General features: G+C 38.9%; 1 protein-coding gene across 2 annotated transcripts in view; it reads right to left on the reverse strand.

Moving 5' to 3' along the window:
* Positions 1–408: 408 nt before the first annotated feature.
* ZNF652 (zinc finger protein 652) overlaps positions 409–23105 on the reverse strand; it is a 65831-nt gene continuing 43134 nt past the window's right edge. For both annotated transcript variants that reach the window (XM_040245642.1, XM_040245640.1), the window contains exons 2-6: positions 21113–22276; positions 17866–18013; positions 17414–17529; positions 16798–16942; positions 409–9483 (exon numbers count right to left, since the gene is read on the reverse strand). In XM_040245642.1, the coding sequence (XP_040101576.1) occupies positions 8972–9483; positions 16798–16942; positions 17414–17529; positions 17866–18013; positions 21113–22015 (1824 nt within the window). In that variant the 5' untranslated portion in view covers positions 22016–22276 and the 3' untranslated portion in view covers positions 409–8971. The remainder of the gene's footprint in view (positions 9484–16797; positions 16943–17413; positions 17530–17865; positions 18014–21112; positions 22277–23105) is intronic.

The raw sequence follows: 23105 nt of genomic DNA on the forward strand, positions 1-23105 counted from the left end.
AACATTTGTGGAGCAGACAAATGAGTGCATGAATGAATGGGGAAGGGAGCCGCATCCAAGTACCACATTTTATAATCATCGCTTTTCACTGAATGTGCTTTCTAAGCACTTTCCATCTGGCTTCTTTTTCTTCAGACTGATTCAGAACCCAATCATGATCCTTTCTTCAAACACTGTTTTCTAGGATAGGTTCAGAGTAGTGTTACTGAAACCAATCAGCCCTGAGCCAGGCAGCAGAGAAGAGAGAGAACTAATCACTCTAACTTTGGCCAGCAGCTGTGAAAACACGCTACCTTTCATACAGAGGTCAGCAGGATTCATGGGCTGGACAGCGTGTTATGAAGACTGTCAACTGAGGATAAGGAAGAAATGAAGTGAAGAAAGACACGCAATGGATATGGCTACTTTTTTTTTTTTTTTTTTTACTGTGAACATTAGCATTAAATTGGTTACCGTACACATCCAAAGGCCCAGCATCTTGGAAATATCATGAAATGGCACATCTTGTACCAGAGTCTCACAAGAATAAAATAGACAATGCTACATCAAGTGGTTAAAAATACACAAAAAAGTAGTTTTAACAGTCTATAAATTTTTATACTTAAAATCATGATTGAGTTGAAATAAAAAAAAGTGCATTTCAATTGCTAAAAAAATAATATTGGTATAGTTAACACAAGGGGGGGAATCAGCACATTGAGGGATCTGACAGGATGCTGGAATACAGAGGACTCCGGAAAGCTGGGCACATTTGGAGATGCGGGAGGGAAGTGTGGTTCCCCCTCACCATGGTTCCCTGGGGCCGAGCAGCTCTCCCTCCCCAGTGTCTTTCCCGTCTTACGAGATCCTGTCCCATTACCTGTCACCTCCCCAACTGAAGACTCCTCTAAACTTCTTTGCAGCATGAGAGGTACCTGCCCTACATGAGTCCAACTTGACCTTCAACTGCATCCTCACAGAGGTAGGAGAGGGACACTGCCCTCTTCTGGACTTGACACAAGTACCCCAGCCACATGGCCTTAATCCTTATGACCTAGCAGGCAGAACAGGGACCAAGCAGCTTCTGTTTTGTCAAACTCCTTTGGACAAATGTTCAACATTCAACAACAAACTCTGTAAACCTAATGCTGAACAATTCCTGGCAAGCAAACTGGATTTTTTCTTTAAGAAATGAGGGAAAGTGCAAGTGATTTCAGTACTGTCAGGGAAAACAAAAATAAAGACAAACAAGTTACACCTGGCCCCGTTATCTGAACCGATCACAACTTCAGTTTTTTTTTCTTTTTTTTTTTTCATCAAATGGAGTTACAAGCAGACGCCTCTGTCTACCTATATCACTCAGGGTCAGATTTGGCTGGGGAAGAAGGGCCAGGCAGACACCTGTTTGGAAGGCCATTTCAGGTGCAAATGCCTCCCAGTTCTACAGGCTAAATAGTTAGGGTCTGGGGTTTCCTCTTGGTTGATCACTGACCTGCATCTTGTGAGGAAGACGCCACTATAAGCACAAACAAACCTTGTGATCAGAGAGCTGATGAGGATTAGGAGCCCGAAGACAAATAACTGACACAGAGGGAACATGAGCTGAACTCTTAACTGGGCGGAGTGGATGCCACAGCAGACCTCCCACAGGTCAGGATGAAGAGCTGACCCCAATGACTTGCTCTCTGCTATAATGGACATGTGCTTGGAGCAGAGAAGGGAAGAAGCATTTCCTCATTCATACTCCAGTTATCCCTGCCACTCTTCTTCTTCTCAGAGACATGATGGCCCTGCACTGGATTTGGGAGGAAGAAGTAAGGAGAGTGCTTTGCATTTAGCACATGACAGATCCCTCAAGGGAAGGTTCTGGCTTTCAGTTCAGATGCCTGACCCACAAGGACACCTGACCCACACATCAACCTTTGTTTCCATAAGGCTGAACACTTAGTAATATGGGGAAATGTCTTAAAAACCAAGATCTGAAAACAAATATTGAGCCAAGACAGAATATTCTGTAAGAGACTTAAAAGTGGGATGTTGCTTTAGAAGGTGAGAATAAAGAAGCTGAAGTATTTTGTTGCTCCCTTGTGGACAAAGCCAGTACTGCTGGTGGAGCAGAATCACACCGCCCATGTCAAGAAAAGAGGAAAAGGCGTACTCAAAACTTGCAGAAGATTGAGAATTCCTCCGAGGCTGCATATGTATGGTTGGGGATACGACTCTAGCAGGAAACACCAAAATTATGCCACATACTCTTTCCTTTTCACTTTTGGAAAAAGTCTCAGGAGTTGAATGATCAAGCGTAGAAAAGGTATTTCCAGGTCAGGTTAGAGATTCTAAGAGAATAAAGTATTTCCCCATGAGCTTTCAAATGCAGTTAAACATAGCCTCAAGTCCTATGCAGAACGTGAGTTGGAGTCTCTGGCCTTGCAATCACACAGTCCCTTTCCACCCGTGAAAGGCAGGTAAGAAGGAAGCTGTGTTTGTCAAGGGAGCTGGATATTTAGAAACACCTGGACTCTCTGGCACATCCACTAGAGAGACAGGCTCTTTGGTTGACCAAACCCAACAACACAAGTACCAGACTTCATTCCAACTTTGGAAGGAAAACTCAGCTCCTACTCCTTCTTGCCCTGTCCCCCAAATCATTTTCAAGTAATTTGTAACATCCCTGGTCTCACCAGGGAAGCTCAGATAGTGTGAAACTAGAAAGTGGAAGCAACACTTCTCCGGGGCGAAGACCCTTTGATACCTGTGCCAAGTGTCTCATACAGACGTGGACATGAAACAAGCCAACAGTCTGTCTCAGGGATGTGGCTCCTCAGTGTGAGCCCCCCATCACTCCCACTGCTGTACTGCCCGAGAGTCCCAGGAGAAAAGCCAGATATACAAAGTGGTTGCTTTTGGTAGAAAGTTACTACATGAAAGAGGCAAACTTCTAGGTCAATAATGAGGACTACCAAGGCATATTAAAAGTAAAAGGATTTAAAACAACAAGAAACTTTTGTTACTTATTTCCGTAGAAATCAACTTTTTGCATTTTGTAAACTAGTATTCCCATTCCAAATAGCCACTGAAATCTTCAAATGTCTAGAACGTATTCATTATCAAACATAAGCATTCTCACAATTTTGCACTATCCCATCAATAACATACTGTCACCAGATAAAAAGCAGTAAGAAGTTATTAACAGCTGCCTTCTTAGACTCCCACTTCATGTGGTTATTAGTTAGTCTTGAAAACCTGAGTATTAGAATTATTAACTTTAAGGAAAGAGACATGACATTTCAAGTCAGAAAGGAAAGATTTTGACTAAGGCCAACATACTCAACTCAACAGCCTTCTTTCACTTAAAAAAAAAAGCACAATCTAATTTCCTCATTTGAAAGAATTGAATTTGTTTTCAGTTTTGGAGGAGAACTGAAAGGGAGCAAGAGGCCTGTACACAGCACAAACTACAGTGTTGACCGTGAACGGTGAGCCAATGACTAAAATGTTTTTATCAGTAAGGTGCTCATCTCACATGGAGAATACAAGGAAACCTCTTTTTTATTACATCCTTCATATATTATGTATCAACAATATTTTAAAAATTAATTAGATGAGAACAAGCAGAAGAGAAAGTAACTGAAGTTTTTGAGGGATAGGATAAGAGGCAGATCAAAACTCAGTAAGGGACTTCTGATAAACCCAGAGAGCAATTTGAAATTGGATTAAAATAAAATTATGAGTACAACCTGGCAAAATGTTTCTAGAAGAGAGAGAGAGCACATAGAAAGAGGGCATAGCAACAGCAGCATTCACAACCCCTTACTCAGAAAGGGGAGGCATTCAGGAAGACTAAGATGAGAAAAAGATGTTTGGAAGAGATACTTAGTGACCTTTAATTTAAAAGGACCATCTAGTTTCTGGTGAAAGAAAAACACATGAGGAGTAAGATAAGGATAAAATATTTCATCAATAGAGATGTAATACATGAAGAAACAAGACATAAATAAAAATTTAAAGTGTAATCTAAACGGAACAAAACAGAAATGCATAAAAAATTCACACCCAAGGTTTCAGCGAGCTGGTGGAGACAAATCAACTGGAGTATAGGTGAGTTCCAATAATCATGGAGGATGAAATAATCAGAGGTAGGATTCAGATCAGGAAAAGAATGTTCCAGGATGCTGGCTTTTTGAAGGCACTCAAGAACAGAGTGAGAGAGACTGAAGCTGTAGCGAGACAGATTAGAGAGATGTACACTCACTAACTTGTCATAAGAAAATTAAAAACAACTCCAAGAACACTGTGACAATACATATATTATCAAGTTATACACAGAGTCTAACAAGGTAGAAATCCACTTTGTAAGTAGTTTCTGACAACAGTATAGCTTCCACTTAGGGGATAAGGAAGAGAAGTTTGTTTTCTGGATATGCAATTCTGCAAATGATAAATGGTATACTATCGAATTCTTTAAACAAAAGTACCGAGTTACAGCTTCAAAGCTGGGACAATCAAGGAGTGTGATTTTCCTTTGAATATTGCAAAACTTATCCTCTAAGACAAAAAGATCTGATCACAAAGTCTATAAAAAGTCCGGAGAGTATAAAAGTACAGAACTATGAAAGTAGATATCTTGATGGCAACTTTTATGGCTTCCATAGAAAGTCTAGAGAGGATCTCTGGTTCACTTTATCGAGGTAGTGTCCAGGGTTGGAAGGTCATTGTTATCTGTCACAAATGCTACAGATGACAGAAGCAGGTTAGCTAGGGTGTTGCTAGTACATAATAATGCCAGTATCTCTTAATGGCTAATGACCTTTCATTCCTGAAAAAAAAAAGAAAAAGATCTTTTGGGAAATTTCCTATCTGGGTTCAGGCAAAGGAAAATTAAAACCCAATATTTACTTGCTCAATTTTAATAGTCTGAAGAAATCCAAGTGAGTTTTTGTAATGGGACATAGTTCATAAAATTCCTAAATGTAATTTATCCCTTTTTCATCAAATACTTCTCATACAGTCTGGAACAGCATCAAAATGTTCATCATGTTGGTCAGCAACATAATAATAAAAGTTGTCTCTTCTATACAGTAGCTCAAACAGAAGGATTTCTCTAACTTCAGTTTTTCTTCCTCTCTTTTTTCAAACATTAAAATCCCACCCACCATTCTGTATTTCACTAACTGAAATCTTTAAGATGTGGTAAATACACACACACATACACGTATATATACACACACATCTGCAGTGAATTTCTATTCCTGCTTGATTTTCTTAAAATTTAAAATTTTCCAGTGAAATAAAAATTAAGCTAAACAAGCATATCCATTCAACAAACATAAAAACTGAAAAAAAAAAAAAAGTTAAGAAATAGAAAATCAAAAGCTTACAAGCATCTCTTCAGAGTATTTTGCCTTTAGAATACAAGGGACAATCAACCAAATATAGAGAGTATATATAGGGAACATTTTAACCACCATGAAAATTTTCTTCCAATCAATGTTGGCTTAAGAAAGATGGTATGACTATGGCAATGTCCATGCTCAGTCATTAATTTAGAACAGAAAATGTAAATGGTAGACTGTAAAAGTATATGTAACTGATCTGTAAAGGCTACTGTGAGCTATGTAGTCAAGTTTTACATGGAGACTTCCCTGCCTGCTAAAAATAGGAATCAAATCACAAATATACATGGAAAGGAAGCCATATGCTTTAAACTGTTCATCTTATTTTCTTCATTCAAATGTAAAAAGTCTAACTCTGCATAAACTTGCCCCTCTCAACTTGAGAAAGCAACTAGCAGCCTTTCATTTAGGCTAAGGAAGAGTTTATATTTGAACGACAAATCTACACGAAAGAATAGAAAAATGTAAAAAGAAAATTAAAAAGCAGTATCAATTCAAGCTGGGAATTTCTAAGTCAGTCTTAATTCTGGCAATGATACAAGCCTTTGAAGAAAGTAAAATTTAAGTCATGAAAAACAGCCTCAATTTGATATCTATATAATGCTGAAATGTGGCCTTTGTTGTCTTTAAAATTTAAGTATAGATAAGGGCTGAGAACTCAAACTCCTCCAGAGTTCTTTTTTTCATTAACAGATAACAAATAGGTAATAATTTCTGAAGAAGTCACAGGGTGCTGTACCATAGGTGGGAGGGAACATGCCACACAACTTTTATCTTAGTAAAGGATCCCATCAAATGTTTAACCCTGAGTTTGAGTCTTAAGCAAGTTGAACCTGATGCACATATATGTTTAAGGCTTCATCCTGCAGTCCTTCTATTCAGAAACATTGTTATGAATATTCTTAATGCATTTCATTAGGCATATGTAATCTGACACTGGTGAGCAGCCAATATATTCTAAGCAGTTTTCCTGAAGACCACAAACCCCAAATCAGGGAACGTATACTTAACTAGGGGAAAAATTTGAGTTTCCAGATTGTTCCATAATATATTTCACTAAGAACCGTATTGTGTGACAATGCTGATTTTTTAAAAAAGATAATCCTTTTTTATTTTTTGCTTCTATTAAGGGTGGTAGTGATTTTCTGCTTAGTATTGGTTTTCCTATGTAGCAGATATTTTATGGCTATATTCACTTGAATGAAAAAAGAAATATGACTACCTGGATTTTCCAGTGTGTAATTTATAGTACACCTCATAAAATGGTTGATTCTGTAAGTCTCCAGTTAGAATTCAGAACTGCAGCCCAATACTGTAAATTTATTTAGAATAAAATAAGGTATAACCAATTAATTAAGCTCAATTTACATCTTAAAAATCATTTTAATATTATAAGCTTGGACATGAAAAAATGGTATGTCCACACAAAGGTGTATACCCACAAACTTGTCATGGAATGCCAAGGAAATTGTGGAAGTAAGGGGAGGCAGCCACTAAAGATAGAACAGTCATAAATAATTAACTTTTCTTATTGGTTTGGGTACTTGAGTGTTCAAAGAATGTGTACAAACATTTAAAACAGCATTCTTTAGAAGTTACATCCAAAAATAGGGAGAAAAGTATGATACTGAAGATACTTTTCTGCCTCACTCCCAAATTTTCCTATGCTCACTATAGAAGACAAAGGCAATAATCAGAAAGAAAAAAATCTGGAAGTATTAAAACCAAAAAGCTAGCAGAGAATGCAGCATTTTAAAAATAGGGACTTAACCTCAATGGAGAGTTCCAGTTTTTCCTACCACAGAGCTAATAAGCCAGAAAAGTGCTGCAAATATTTCTGCACACTTAATATTAAAAATAAAAATAAATAAAAGTCAGGGTTCTGAGTCACGCAAATATTTAAAAGCCCGAGGAAAGAAAAATGAAGAAATTTCAAGATTAAAAAAACTGAGGAAGGGAGAGAGAGAGAAAGTAGACTTCGCGCTGGAACTCAGTTCACTGACATGAAAAATTACAAAACTTTTAGCTATACTGAGTCTGGATGAATGTGATCAGTTAAAAATAATCTGTTAGCCCTTCTGCTCAGCCTTTCCTATAATGAACCCCTGACTGACCATGTTCTTTAGAAGTTGCACAAACTCTTCCAAATCTACCCCAAATTAAAGATTGGCTCTTATCACAAGAAGACTGCTACCAGGTAATTACTTGCAGAGGACAGGGCAGTAAAATGTCACTTTCTTCCCCTCACTGCAATCTTCACTGTGTTGAACAGTTTGATGTTGTGACTATATCCACTGATACAAGAGACATTTTAAAAGGCATAGCCCATTTGTGTTCTTATCCAAATTTCTCAGCCACTATCAGCAACATCATGTTTTGATTTTAATGTACTATTTTATCTTTCCACAACAATTCTAGAAAAACAAAGCAACCTCAAAATAAGCAGTGTAGCAGGAGACTTCAATCTGTCATCCCACAAAGGTTGAACCTGAACACAGTTCTGAGGAAAGTGAGACGTGACTGGGATGAAACAGCCTCCCCAACTTCCTCCTCTTGATGGTGAACAGCTTGACTCAGATTTTCAAAACAGGCCAGCTTCAGGTGACTTCCCTGGAAAAGGCTTAACCCCCTGCAAATCATTCCATTTAACACACTAACTGAACCAAACGGAACATGGAGGACAGAGCACGTCCATAAGCCTAACAGACCCCCCAAGTGTTAAGCAGAGATTAAAAAACTACCAAGGACTTAGGTCAAGTTCTGAAAGCAAAACCTCACTTTCTGCAGTAACTTGGTCTGGAGACCCTCTGAGATACATCTACTTTCTGAAGCACCTTTGAGTTGTACGGATGTAAGAATAACTTTGAACTATAGAAGTTATATGCATCTTTAAGAATCACATTTTGATGATTATAAAAATTTTTCTATTTTACAACATAGGTCCAGCTACACTGAAAAAATTACACCGCTTATTGAAATACATTTCATTTTAGAAACAGACTACTAAAGAAGTCTATACAAAAACTCTAAAATAATTTCTGTAGTAAAATAAAGAGTGCATTAGGAGAGCTACACAAAGAAGAAGATTTCTGTCTTTCTCTATAATGCTTGATATACTGTGAAACACAGCTAGCTCAACTCTGAAGCCAGCACCAAAAGCTGAAAATAATTTGTTATGATACACAGTGATACAATTAATGCTCTGGATTAATCTCACAGCCTTCCCGATTAGTACAAAGGAAACCAGGCCTGTCCCCTCTTTGAGGAGAAGTCCAGGATATAAAAGCAAGCATACCTCATCAGCTGATATGAAATTATAAAATTCCACAAGTCTGAGTATTTCGAATTTATAAACGTCACCAGAAAATGCAAGCAAATTGGGCTTTACTTCGGTGGTTCCCTGGTTTAGATGACCGTTCCCTCCGCGAGCTCAAGGTCTTCTTGTTCACTCCCTCGGATGTGCTGATTCACCAAGAAAATGACAAAGCTCTTGGTGGCGGCTGAGAGTCTGACAGCTACAGAAAGGCTCACCAACCCCCTCTCTGCACGCTCACACAGGGGCACGTGACTCGTGGAGAACACCCTTAAGGAGATGGATGTTAGTGATGCTGTGCTGCACTGTTCTTCTCTGCCAGGTGCCGCAGAAACGTGTCCTCACCCTGGCCTCTGTTATTTAAAGGCTCACTCTTAAAGAGAGCTGGAGGTGGGGGGAGGTGCGGGACGGGGGGGATGGGAAGGTGGTGTGGGTGGTGAGGGTGAGCGTGGATGTGAAGGTGTGAGAAGGGGTGGGGGATGGGCCGAGGGGGCAGAGTGCCCACAGGGTTCATACTGACGGGCGGGGCGGGGGTCGTGGGGGTGTTCACCGCAGAAGGAACTGGGGTGGCTGGGGAGGTTGTGAGTGGGATCTGGACAGCAGGCGGCACGTTCACGGGGCTGGTCACCCGGAAGCACTTCTCCTTGTGGGCCTTAAGCATGTTGGAGAAGCGGAACCGCTGGCCGCACACGTCACACGGGTAGGGCTTCTCGCCTGTGTGAGTCCTACGGTGCCTCTTCATGTTGGGGCGGCTGGTGAAGCTTTTGCCACAGATTTCACAGATAAAGGGTTTCTCTCCTGAGATGAACACAGACACAAAGACATGATTAACACACTAGGCGGCAAGTATGTGCTCCAGCTACCCTTCATATTAGATAAGGAGGTTACCACTTCTCTCCCTTACTGCATATTATATTCTGATAGTCATAAAAGAGTCCCCCAAAGTTGGGACTTCACAAAAAACAGCAGACACAACTAAAACTTATATACAACCTACCATCGGGGCTTGGGTAAAAGAAGATTTAAAAAAAAAAAAAAAGGCATCTACAAAAGTGATCTTCCACATCCTACAGGAAGAAGTGGTCAGATGGCTTTCCTGTGCTCAAGGGGATCAAGCCCACAGATGAATCTCTGCCTTTAAGCTAGGCCAGCTGATCTGTAAGCAATTTCTGACATTCCAACACAAGGTAGGACTTTGCTGAAAATGTCCCATGGAGTAAATAAGTCTCCGTATGTCTACTCGTTCCTAATCCTTAGCGTGTGGCTTACTTTTTGGTATTTGGGGAAATACTGGACTGACTCACCCTACAACATGGGTTTCACAATGCAGTGTTTCTCTGCAGGCAGTCTTCCATCACATCTGAAGAGCACTCAGTGGTCCTGGATCCAGTTTACTAAATGCCCCCAAGAAATTCTGACCATCAAAAATGTCCCCATACCATTTCCAAACGCCCACGGGTGTGGGGAGGATTGAAAGGCAGGCTACCGTTCTTGGTGGAGAACCTTTGGGACAGGGAGCCAAAAAGGAAACAAAACCCCATAATTCTAAGTGCACCTAGGGAGGAACTTGGGTTTGGGTTCTAAGGGATTAATTTTTAAGCTTTCCTTTGGACTTACTGCTTATTCTATGCTGTTTGCCTGCTCCTCTCCCCGGGTCATAGGGGAGAAACAAAATGATGTTTGAACATGTGTCTGTGATCACTTCATCCAGAATGCTGTGGTATGGTGTGCAGTACCTTACACATGTGCTTCAGTGACCATGGGCTTGTACTTAGCAATTCCTTCACCAATGCTCAGTGTATGTAGCTTCTATCTTTACTGTAGCTCCTGCTACAAGAGTTTGCTCTCACTTCAATCATTGCTCCCTTTCTTTCTAATAGATGTCCTTATTCTGTTCAGTATAAATAAAAGATACTGCATACTGTTCTAATATGCAGTATTACTTACTTACTGTGTTTTAATCACTTAACATCTCATTAACCTTTGGTGATCCTGACAGCCTTATGAGGGAGGTATGTTGTTATCCCTATTTTACTGATGAGGAAATTAAGAAACTTGCTAAAGGTTCTATGGCTAGCGGAGAGGCAGGATTTAAAATTCTGCAGAATGGCTCCAGACACAAAAACCACAGCACTTTATACCTCAATGCTTTGTGCATTCCTGCACACACAAAGGCATGTCATTTTCTTACTGTTTTCCTTCACTTTGAGACTTCTAACCCTTTGGCAAACACCTCTTTATCCATATTGCAGTCTTTACTTCTCTCTGCCTTTGAAAATGGAAATTTCCTGGTGCCCTCCCCTTCAATGGAAGCTAGAATTGCCCTAACTTCCTGAAGACTGAACTGAACCATCAGGACAGACCAGTTTTCTCCACTGTTACCAGTACTATCTGCTGACTAGGATATTTCTTTTATCTTCCTACCTTTTATTATTCAATCACTGCCACTCTTCACTGTGATTCACATTCATCTTTCTAGATAAATTCTGTACCCATTTGCTTTCCTTCTTTTTAATCCATTTCCTCCAATTAAAAACTTAAAATTCTATGTTAAATGGAATTGATCAACTGTGATATACTTATCTAATGGAGAGTGTCATTAAAAACAATATTTTAAAAAGTATAGAAATGTAATTGTTAACATGAAAATCTATAATCTATTATCTGTAGTCTATTAAGTAAAACAAGCAAGTTATGAAAATGTATGCATGTGTTACCCACTTTTAATGAAAAATGCATATAGGAAAATATTGAAAAAAAATACAACAAATGTTACAAGTGATTATCTTTAGATAATGGGTTTATGAGTGATGCTTTTTTCTCTTTTTTATGCCTATGGATTATGTTTTATTCTCTTTTTTATGCCTATGGCTTCCTGTTTTCTAAGATAAACATGATTCATTTGTATAATAAAATGTTTTAAAAGCACACCTATTTGATAATCTATTAATCCCCTTGACCCTTTCCTCCTTGACTCTCCAGAGTTAATATTCTTCATTCCTAACAGCCATATGGAACCAGAGCCAAAGGACCTAATCTTTGATTATTAATCTAATACAGGCAAACACTCTCCATTTCACTAATTACTTCGTTGGTTCAACTATATGTTTTATTGACTGAAAGTTTATTAAATATATGGACATGTAACTTTCTGTTATGTGTTCAAACCTGGGTCCAATACTGGATCGTTCTAATCATCTCTCATTTGTAGTCTTCAGGCTAAAATGATTTGCCACAGATAGATCAAAAACTATTAGAATTGATCTACCACAAATCCATGTGTTCAAATTTAAATGAGTCCTTTTTACTACTTACTAATCTTTTATCCATTTCTTGAGATCCTACCAAATTTTCCACATTTGCTGTTCAAGACATAAACCCACAATCTCACCTAACTCTCTCATTATTTATTAGGCCCAGTCTTTTAACTGTGCTAATGACTGATGATAAAGTTTCCCTGAAACCTCAAGGCAAGATTACAATGAGGCTGAAACAAGGAAAAATAAAAATATAATACTTGAAATCAACCATGTCCCATTTTAAGGAAATGCTAGCAAATGGGTGGCTGGAGGAGGTACTAACATCTAAGTCCATCAAGGTAACTAGAAACACATATACAATACATCTTATGATGTGACCTGTTACATACAGATAAAGCTAACCTAATTGTAAGAAATAGTATTATAGTGAATCTGAAGATCACACAATATAAATGAAGAGAGAATCTGCAGGGAAGATAAAAAAGAGCAAGAATTTGGCTAGTTAGCTGTCTTCTGCACTGTTCAAAGGAAAAAGTGATCTGGCCAATAAACGTAACCACTGTAGTCTGCTTATGAATATCCGTGAGCAGCATCAGAAATCTGTATATCTATATTTCTGGCCTACCATAAGATTACAATCCTTCACCTGGATTACTGCAACAGCCATCTGACTGGTTTCAGCTTATGTATTCTTGCTCCCCACCCTCCAATCAATCCACTCTTCACACTGTGTAGCCAGAGTGAACTTTCAGACAGTTGTGTCACACTCTGCTTAAAACCATTTAAGGACTTCCAACTGTCCTTAGAATAAAGCTCAAACTTTTCTACATGGCTTATCCTGTGATCCAATACTTGCTTATTGTTCTCAGGTATCATGTCTTATCATATTCCCTGCCTCCTCTCCTCCCCTAATTCATCAAATTCTAGCCAATTTCATTTAGTTGTACTTACTATGCTCTCACTACCAAACCACTGTTAGGCCTTGATTGTCTATCACCCTAAGCTGACAATAAGGTCTGTGAACCTAGGGACTGTTTTAGCCTTGTTCATTACAGTAACCCCACTGAGTAGATTCTTAACATCAATAAATAAATATTAGTTAATTCTAAGACATGCATCCCCCCCAATATTGACATCTGTGAAACATATATACCATAACGATGGCATTTCATTCTTTAATTTGCAGCATTTTCTTAGTGATATATAAACTTTGCTTTGTCATGGAACTGATGACTTCTTGAATTCAATGAAGGTTGGGACTCACCATTAAGATCATATGATTACCTTCCTCACTTATAATTTCCTGTCCCTGACAATCTTGTGATTATAATTTAGCAACTAATATAAATTTTATTTTAGGCAAAGAATATTCTGACCAAAGAACATAAGAGTTCTGAACCACCCATCATTCAGCCTTTTCATTGTAAATTAGCAATTTTATTAAGATATCATTAAGACTATTTAGCATACACACACAAAAAGACTATTTAGCACACACACACACACACACACAGACTATTTAGCACAGATCAATCCCTCTGATCCTGACTGGGTACGCTGACAAATTCTGGAATTTGAGAACCAGACTCTGGGATGGTGCTTTTTGCCCTCATCATGTCCTGTGTATCTTTCCATTTTATTACTTGCTTCATTAAATTTGTATCAGAATGACTTAAGTATGTGTTTCTGGAGTCAGATTGCCTTGGACAAGTTCTTTACTCTCTAAGCCTCATCTGAAAAATCAAGATAATAATAGGTTACTGTGATAAGTTAAAAATTCGAGGAGTATTTGATCAAATTCGACAGTATTTGATACACAGTAAACATTCAATGCATTTTATTGCCACTACTACTATTATTATTACCATTACTATCACTGGACTATAAGTTTTTTAAGGGCAAAAACCAGGCCTTAATTCATTCTATATCTCTAGGTACTTAGCACTATGCCTGGTACAAGGAGAATCAGCAATTATTCTATGTTGAACTCACCCCGTGTCCACACCATCCCAGGAAACCCTGCCTGAGGGCTGGTCGCTTCCCTAGATAAGATCTGCCTCACTTCTGTTTAACTGCAAAGAAATAGCCCAATCAATGTCAGTTCCTGCAATGGCCTTAATCCCCACCAAAACACTCTACAAGTGGTTCCAACCAGCCGTAAAAGAGCTATCTTTTTTCTTCTGTAAAAGCTAACCCTTCTTGGGTCCTCTCCAAGGTACTACTGTCATCCTCATTTAATACTGATACCAATGGAACCCGAGGCCTACAGGAGTTGCACAATTCAGGTAAGGTCACACTGCTAGTGAGTGGCAGTGCTTTCCCAGTATGAGCATCATAAACAATATTAAAAGGCAGAGGACAAACCAGGGGCAAGTATTTTAATACTGCTGTTAAACAAGGTCCAGGGGACATAAATATACACAAAGAGCTATTATATAAAGAGCTACCATAAACAATAAGAAAAAGCCAAACACTGCAATGAAAGGATGGATACAGAAAGGCATAAGCAATTCAGAAAAGGAAATACACTGATGCCCAGCAAGTGCACTGAAATGTTCCATCTTACTTAGCAATTAAGTACACATTAACACAGAAAGAAACCATTTTTCACCTATTAATTCAACAATTATTTTATTTACATTGGACAGGGTTGGGAAAATGAGTGTTTTCACGCACAGCTGCTAAGAGTGTATATGGACAGCTATTTGGCAATACATACCACCAATTCTTAAAAATACACACATCCCTTTGCCCTAGTAATCCCATTTCCAGGAATTTATCTAAGAAAATAATCATGGATGTGTTAGCCAGAAAGTTGTTTGTCACAGTACTATTAATACTTATAACAGTAGAAAAATTGGAAAAATCTAAATGTCCAATGGGGAACTGGTAAAATAAAATGGAGATAATATCCTTAACAGGACTGTGGTAAAGGTTATATTGATTAAATGAGATAATGTGTGCAAAGTGCTTAAGATAATACTTGGCATATATGTGCATAATAAATTATGGCTATTATTACAACAAATTTGTAAGGACTATTACACAGCCATTAAAATGATATTACTGTTAATGACATAATACAGTAAAATAAAGGTAGGTTATAATAGAGGATAAAGACCCAACTTTTGTTTTATTTGCTATACATATATGAATATATAAACAGTTTTTCACAATATCTGTATATATATTAAATCACAGAATTTAAAAAATATATATGCTAAAATGTTAACAGTAGTGATCTCTCACTGATAAGATTATAGAGCACTGTAATTTTCATATTTTCTAATATACTTTCATAAGTATGTACTACTACTTTTAATGAGAAGAATAAACATTTAAGTGAATATAGGTGGCTATATTCCTTTAGAAGAAATAGGAAATGTTCAGGTTGCCTATTTGGTCAAAGAAGAATATGTTAAATATATAAAACTTTGTTTTTATTCAACAAATACATTAATTATGAAACGTACACTTCAGTTTCATACTCTGGACATTTAAGGGCCTGAAAAAAGAAAGAAGGACAAAGGAGAAAGAAGAAAGAGGAAGAAACACAGAAGGAGAAAGGGAGGAGAAAGTCCAGGGAGGAAGAAGCACAGGGAGACAGGCAGGGAAGAGGTGAGCACAGAGGCAGAGGCTCACATGGTGGACATTCCTTCCAGGCTTGCAACAAGCATTAACTGGGCGTCTACTATGTGCCAAGCACTGTTTGTGAGTGTGAAGCAGCTTCTGCCATCAAAAAGACTTATTTTCTGCTGAATAGTTTCCTGCCGAATTAACAAAAAACTGTGCCCTAAAACTGACGCAGAACTGAGAATCTATCCAAGAACCACCAGACTTTAAGGGGAGAATCTATTAAATACTCTGATATATACTGCTATCTGCTTAGGCTTCAAAGTTAGCATTACCTTTTGAAATGTAGTTTACTTAAACTTCTCTCATGACTCTTCCTCTAGCTTATTCCTTAAAATCTGAGGTGCTCTTCTCTGAAGGGGAAAGAAGCTCATCAGGCAGGCCTTCTTCCTTGGACTTTAAATATAGAAATGGGAACTACAGAGATCCAGACATGGGCAGAATTTCCTCACCACTTGTAAGCAGGCTAAGCAAGATAATCTCTTGTGGTTCTTTCTAGCTCTGCTACTTTGCAGACTAATAAAACCTAGAATTCTGTGATTAGATTTTATTTAAAAGCTTGAAAAATGTTTCATACTGTTCAGTTTGTGCACAGACATCTAATTCCAGAGCATCAAGATGAGATGGAGATACAATGCCCCAGTGTTTACACTGGGCTATTATTCTAACCAGCTTTCTGAAGGCTGGGTGATCAAATGCTTACAAGACAATTCTATGCTATGAAGCATATACCCCTGAAAACATAAAGCAGTTAAAACATTATTTAACCTCAGTTGATGGTTATGTTCATGAAAAGTAGTGAATTTTGGTAAATCAATTCCAATCATACTGTAAGAATACTGAGAGGGTATTCTGCTAAAAGCAGTCAATATCCTCCATTTTTTAAAGACCTAGAATCCTTTCCTCAGAAAAATAACATATACACATACACAAAATAAGTTTCATACAATTTCAGGAGATCCTGTGCCCCAAATAGAGTCCATCACCTTGAAGGAACTCACAGTTAAAAGGCACTAACAATACTTTTTGAAATAAATAAGTTGATAAAAGCTTAATTTTTCAATATTATAAATTTGTATTGTTCAATATCAGATTTATGTAAAGCGGCATGTGCACTTAGGATGCAGGCTTGTGGTTTAGAATTTTAAGTAAACGGACTCACAGGTGATCATCAATAAGCGCCCGAGACACGTCTGTACCTTTCTCAAGAATTCCTTACCAGTGTGTGTTTTCATGTGCTCGTCGAAGTACTGCTTCATGTTGAAGTCCTTGCCGCACCACTGGCACATGAACTGTTTGTGCCCGATGTGGATGCTCATGTGGGAACGGAGCTGGTACTTGTACTGAAACCTTTCGTCACAGTTCTGCAATGGACACAGTGGAGACTTTTGAATGCCAGGCATAGCAGCTTTACTTGCGCCCACCCTATATAGTCTGAGATTAGGTTTATTTTTCACACTCAAAACAGAACCTGCTTGTGTCAACTGTTTGGCTCTGCTGTATTTCCCAGCTAAGTTATTAATAAAAGGGAACATTTCTTAAATAATTATCATTGAAGTATATCCAACTTCTCTGAATTAGTGAGAAAAGTAAAATAATTCACCATGTGTTAGTCCCAAGTTTAACCTAATCTAAGAAAGTCAACACTGTGTTAAACATGACTGCTCTTTACCCAGCAGTGGGCTAACAAACACAGCACTCAGCACATGGGTCTGATGGTTCTGTGGAAATGCAGCCTGTGCCTTGCACAAGGCATGCCTCTCTTCCACTGCTCACCACGCATACACACACAAGCCAGCCCCCACAGCTGGGCCTGGGGGCCAGCCTAGGCTCACCTCACATCTGAAGGGCTTCTCTCCAGAGTGCTGCAAGGAGTGCACCTTGAGTGACATACTGCGTTTGAATGACTTCCCACAGGTTTCACAGGTAAACGGCATATCTTTTGTGTGTGCTGCAACAGAGAATGGACTTATACTCAAAATCAGGTCACCAAAAGGCTCAAACTGGAAAAGAGACATGTTCTACTGTAAGGACATCTTAATTTACTACCCTCTAATCTGTGAGGCTGTAACAGCAAAGTTGAAAGAATAACAATGGTGAAAAGAAACCTGGGTGTGGAAGATTCTACCATCCAATCTGGTGATGCTTACTGAAGACATGTTGCATTTGGTTTCAACAAGTCAAAACTGATTCAAATAAGGCAGTGTCTCATATGCTGCCCAATTCGAAGCATAAAACACACCAAAGAACAAGGGAAAATTATAGGTGTTAGAGAAAAGCAACTTACCAACCATATGTTTCCGTACATGAGCCATGGTATAGAATTTCTTCTCACAAATTTCACAGGAAAATTTCTTTTCTGCATATCCATGGACAATCTTGATATGTTCATGAAGGGACCAGAGTTTCTTGAACGATTTATTACAGGAAACACACTGAGCAGGATAAACAGAAATAATCTTTACTTATAGGGGTTTCCAGAAAGCCTCACCTGTGGACCAGCAGCTGAAATTGGCCAAGTTGAATGGGTTGCAGTATCTTAGTTCCCTCAACCAAGGACTGAACCCAGGATACAGCGTAAAAGTGCAGAGTCCTAAGCACCGGACTGCCAGGGAAGTCTCATGAAGTGGGTGTGTTTTAGATTTGCGGCACAGACCAGAACCCAAACAAATGCTATTCTTTCATGAAGTCCAGATTTCAAAACCAACATCTTTATGTTCCATTTCCTAAGATGAATTTTTTTAGAGACACTTTGGGAGTATGAAAACAATGGCAAAAAGTAAGACAAAAAGAAATACAAAGTTCCACTAATATCAAAGAATTGACTGCTTTTATCAAATTAGTATTGTACCTTTGAAAAGAACCTTCAAGTTTTGTTTTTTTTTAAAAATATGGATTACTGTAAGCAGCTGTTTCCTACACATGGGTTACTATGTAGTTAATATGTGTTTACCAGAGGATACAAACTAATTTTAAATTAACATAAAAGCAAGATAAAACAAAGCATACGTGAATGGTTATAGATCTACGGAAGAATAACAATATTTTTGTAGCTTAACGAACATATTCAGAGTCTTCATTAATACAAACTACTGAGATTTTATTATATTTTCCTAATTTTCTCTATTAAACATTTCCCTCTGGCAGAATTTAACATAACCCCTCAGCTGCTGGTATCTTCCCTTTTCCTGAGGAGCTCAGATCCAGATCTCGCACAGGCATCTGTAGGAGACACAGGCAATCCACCTACTGCCCTGTATTATGCATCATTACTAGTCTAGGATATCATAACGTATCAAAATAAAATACTTCTGTTTAAAAACAGTATTAGGAAGTTCTAGGTAACCATCAGACTCTGCAATACATAAGGGAAAAAGTTGTTACTTGCTACAAAATTTAATAAAGATCTCTGAACACACTGCCACTCCAGGAAATGAGGACCAAGAAGAGTCACAGAGATAAGCCTCTGGCTGGATACTGCTGGAGGAAAGGACAGACAAACTCTATAAGCCATTCATTCTGTAGAGCACAGCTTTAATTTTTACTTGTTATTAGGTCATTAGGATTAGAAATGCAAAGAGAGTTCATTCAGCAGAATCCACAAAACTTAAATTATAAGTTTAAATGAAATTACAGTGAGGAACAGTGGATACAATCACACAAAAAAAGGATTTATTAAATGTTTTCTTTTCGCATTTCTTCTTGTTGTTTAGTCGCTAAGTTGTGTCTGACTCTTTGGGACCCCATGGACTGCAGCCTGCCAGGCTCCTCTGTCCACGGGATTTCCCAGTCAGAATACTGGAGTGGCTGCCATTTCCTCCTCTAGAGGATCTTCCTGACTCAGGGATTGAATCCGCATCTCCTGCACCGGCATGCTGATTTTTAACCAGGAGAGCTACCAAGAAAGCTCCTTCTGTACTTAGTGAACCAAAGTTAAAAGAAAAAAACCTCAAAAAACAACTACACAAAGATGAAGATCAAGAGACACCTTTTCAGCAATGGATCATTACAGAACTAAGTCTGACCCCTAGGGTGCAGCACAGCATCGCACTTCCTCTGGCCTGAACTGCTGCAACCAATTGAGAACCAAGTCCCGGCACCAGTAGTTACTGAGTGACAGGTGCCACGATTCAGTCTTCTTTTATTTACCAAGTATGCCAGAGGTCAAGTCGCAACTGAGAGTCAAAATGCAGTGAATTTTTAGCAAATATAATTTATAGATATACTTATTTATAAATTATGTATTTTTGGCAGTGCTGGGTCTTTGCTGCTGCGGGGGCTACTCTCTAGCTGCGGTCAGTGCTTAGGTTTCTCACCGTGGTGGCTTCTCTTGGTGCAAAGCATGGGCACAAGGGTCTCAGGACTTGCAGCACATGGACTTAATAACTGTGACTCTGGGGCTCCAGAGCACAGCACACGGGATTAGCTCTGGCATGTGGGATCTTCCTGGATCAAACCCATGTCTCCTGCACTAGCAGGCAGATTCTCTACTACTGAGCCAGTGGGGAAGCCCCTAATTCATATTTTTAAAAAGCCTCTTTAAAGTAATGATTTCAGTTGTGGATTAAAAACAAGAAAAGAAAAATGAAAAATAGGGAACATTCCAAATCAGGAGTACTCCAAGAAGCACACTGAAACCAAACGATTTCATCTTCTACAAGAAGTTCAGCTTAAGTATGGTACAAGAAATGTCTATTTTAGATATCTTTTGGAGACATTAATAGACTTACCTTTTATGAATGAATATTCATATTCATAAATATGCACTTACATGTGCAAACCAACATAGCTCAACATAATATAGTTCACACAACATAATCAGCACACCTCTTAACCTATCACAATATAGTCCTTTCAAGACACCAACCTGGTTTGAATACCGTGTTGTGTTACTTTAATACTACACCGTAGCATTATATAAGCCTACCGCCAGGTAGGCAATATTTTCAATCAGCTCAGCCTCCTTTAAAGTTTGCATATTCCCATGAGCTTAGCCTCTTGACAAATTTAGTGCTGTCATCTCTCCACTGGTTTAGAAGCAAACTCACTCCTGGAGATCTTCCATTTCCACCAGTCTGAGTCATTATGGTTTTTGTCCCCAACAGCTGCACTAGAACCTGGCATCCTTTCAAACCTTAGAAAAGGACCTCTCTCTACTCCTGACTTTTACTTGATATCTCCCACCTTGACAGCGAAGACACCAGAATGAACTATATTACATGTCTTACAAGAGTAAATCTCAGTGCCAAGTCAGTGTTGACTTTATCTCCTCGTCAATCACCTATAACAGATTCCCCTTTCCAATGGACCTGGGTTCCCACTAGTCCAGCGTCAGTTAAATTTATGCTTTCAAAAGAAAATGTTAAGCCTGGTTTTGAAAATACCAAAGCAGGGGCTTTAAAAAAAAAAAGATAAATTGGTGAAAACTGTCCCTTCAGCCTCTACTGTATTTATTCTCTTGGGCAGATACCAGGTGAGTCTGAAACAGCCAGGTTCTATCCTGGAAAGTTTGCCCTCTTGGTGATAAGACCTACCTGAATATTTTTTTCACAGTCTGTTTGCTGGTGAAGGGACAGCTCACTTTCCAGGACAAACTTCTTGCCACACTTATCACAAATCTGCATGCGCCTATGAGTAACGTTCATGTGCTTCTCCAGGTACCAGCGAGTATTAAACACCCTGGGGCACTTCTCACAGGTCAGAGTCTCTTTCTCTTCACACTTAGCTTTCTGGACTGGTGCTTTGGGCTCCTTTGTGGCCCGCTTCTTACGCTTAGGTGGCTCTACACTCTTCCTACGACCTCTTGTAGCTCTGGGAGTAGGGGAAGTGGCAGCTGCGGCGACAGAGGCAGCTCTCCTCGTTCTCCTCTGTGTAACGCTGACCTTCTCCACCGTCTTCTCCTTTTTCTTCTGCCTTTCATTCTCTCCGTAGTCATTGCTGTCATCCGTGGCCTCTTCCTCACTCTCTTCCTCTTCCTCCTCACTGCTTGTCTTAAGAACAGGAGTCTCTTTGGACTGAGAAGAGACACCCTTCTCCCCTTTAGACACATTTAACGTTTGATTATTAAGGTTTACCTCCACTATGATCTGCTCCCTTTTGTAGGAGACCTCCTCCTCCTCCTCCTCCTCTGTGTCATCAGAACTCTCCTGGTCTTCTTTAACACCGTGCACGTCAGACACTGCTCTTGTTTCCCTGAAATACGGCTGCTCCTCTGTTTCATGGAGATGTGGCTTGCTCGTCTTGGTGTCCACTAACACAGAATAAGGACTTCCTGATTCCCTTTTGTACACTTTGGTGGACAGGTCGAGTTCTTGGTTGGCACCATGATAAAAGGAAGATGGCACTTGACCACGGCGGCTATCTTCTTGTGCCATTCCTGCTCCGTGCACAGCACGGTTTTCAACCAGCTCCTGACAAGAGCTGGCTGTGTGGCTCATTAGTAAGTGGCCTAATGTATTAAGCAGTTCAGACTACAGAGAATATGTTTAAAAGAGGATAATCATTAAGACTCAAATCTTTTTCCATCCATGAAGAATCACTCAAATGGGGGGGAAACAGGTATTCCTGGAACCTCTGTGCAATTCTTCCAGTGTGTTGCAGCACCAATGCATAAGTCAAAAGGTTTGGTATTATGGCAAGAGCAGAGCACTAGTGATTTTCCTTTTGCAGAGAGCTGCAAGTGACTTGGAGCATCTTATCTGCAAAGAAAAGCAAAGAGAAAAAAGATCAGATATCTCTTACTTCCTTCTTATAGCATGCACTAACATCATACAACAAACATACCTTAAATGATTAAACTCTTTATATATACAATTCTTTATCCTGCTCAAATGGTTCAGTGTGGGCCATCATTTTACTGCATTACATGAATTCAATAAACTATTTGTTAGAATGTAAATTCTAAGACAGCAGGAGTCATTATCTGTCCCATTCACTGAGATATCCTTAGAGCTTAGTACAGTGACTACCAGCACTTAGCTGGTATTCATTACATACTTAACGATGCTTAGTGAACATCTGTTTTTGCATAATAGTCATTATCCTGGACATACTGACACGGTAGAATATATGGTCCATGTCCACAAGGAGTTTACAATCTAGATACACAGTATGTGAGGTCCATGAAATACACAAGAACCTCATGCTGGCTGGCTTTCTTTTCAACATCAGACACCACCATCCACCACAGTGAGAGCTTAAGGAACAAAGGTAGTAGTGGTCTAGGCACTGTGGACCCGAAAAATAAAGCAGCTAACTGATGTAACAATAGAAGAGAGAGAGATATATCCCTGGCCTTAAATAATTTATAATCTAGTTATAGATATTATTGTTTTCAAGTTTATTAGAATGATTTCAAAGTTGCTACGTATTTTAAAATTTGGTCTACACATAGCTCTCTAGATTCACTCAATAACCAGATGATTTTCATGTGTCAGCTACACAGAAGTCTAAACTCTAAGAAACAGTAGCCATAAAGCTGATATGGTTCCAGGAAAAATAAAATCATCCATTAAAAAAAAAAAAAAG

The sequence above is a fragment of the Oryx dammah genome, unplaced genomic scaffold (genome assembly GCF_014754425.2).
Source record: "Oryx dammah isolate SB20612 unplaced genomic scaffold, SCBI_Odam_1.1 HiC_scaffold_8, whole genome shotgun sequence".
NCBI lineage: Eukaryota > Metazoa > Chordata > Mammalia > Artiodactyla > Bovidae > Oryx > Oryx dammah.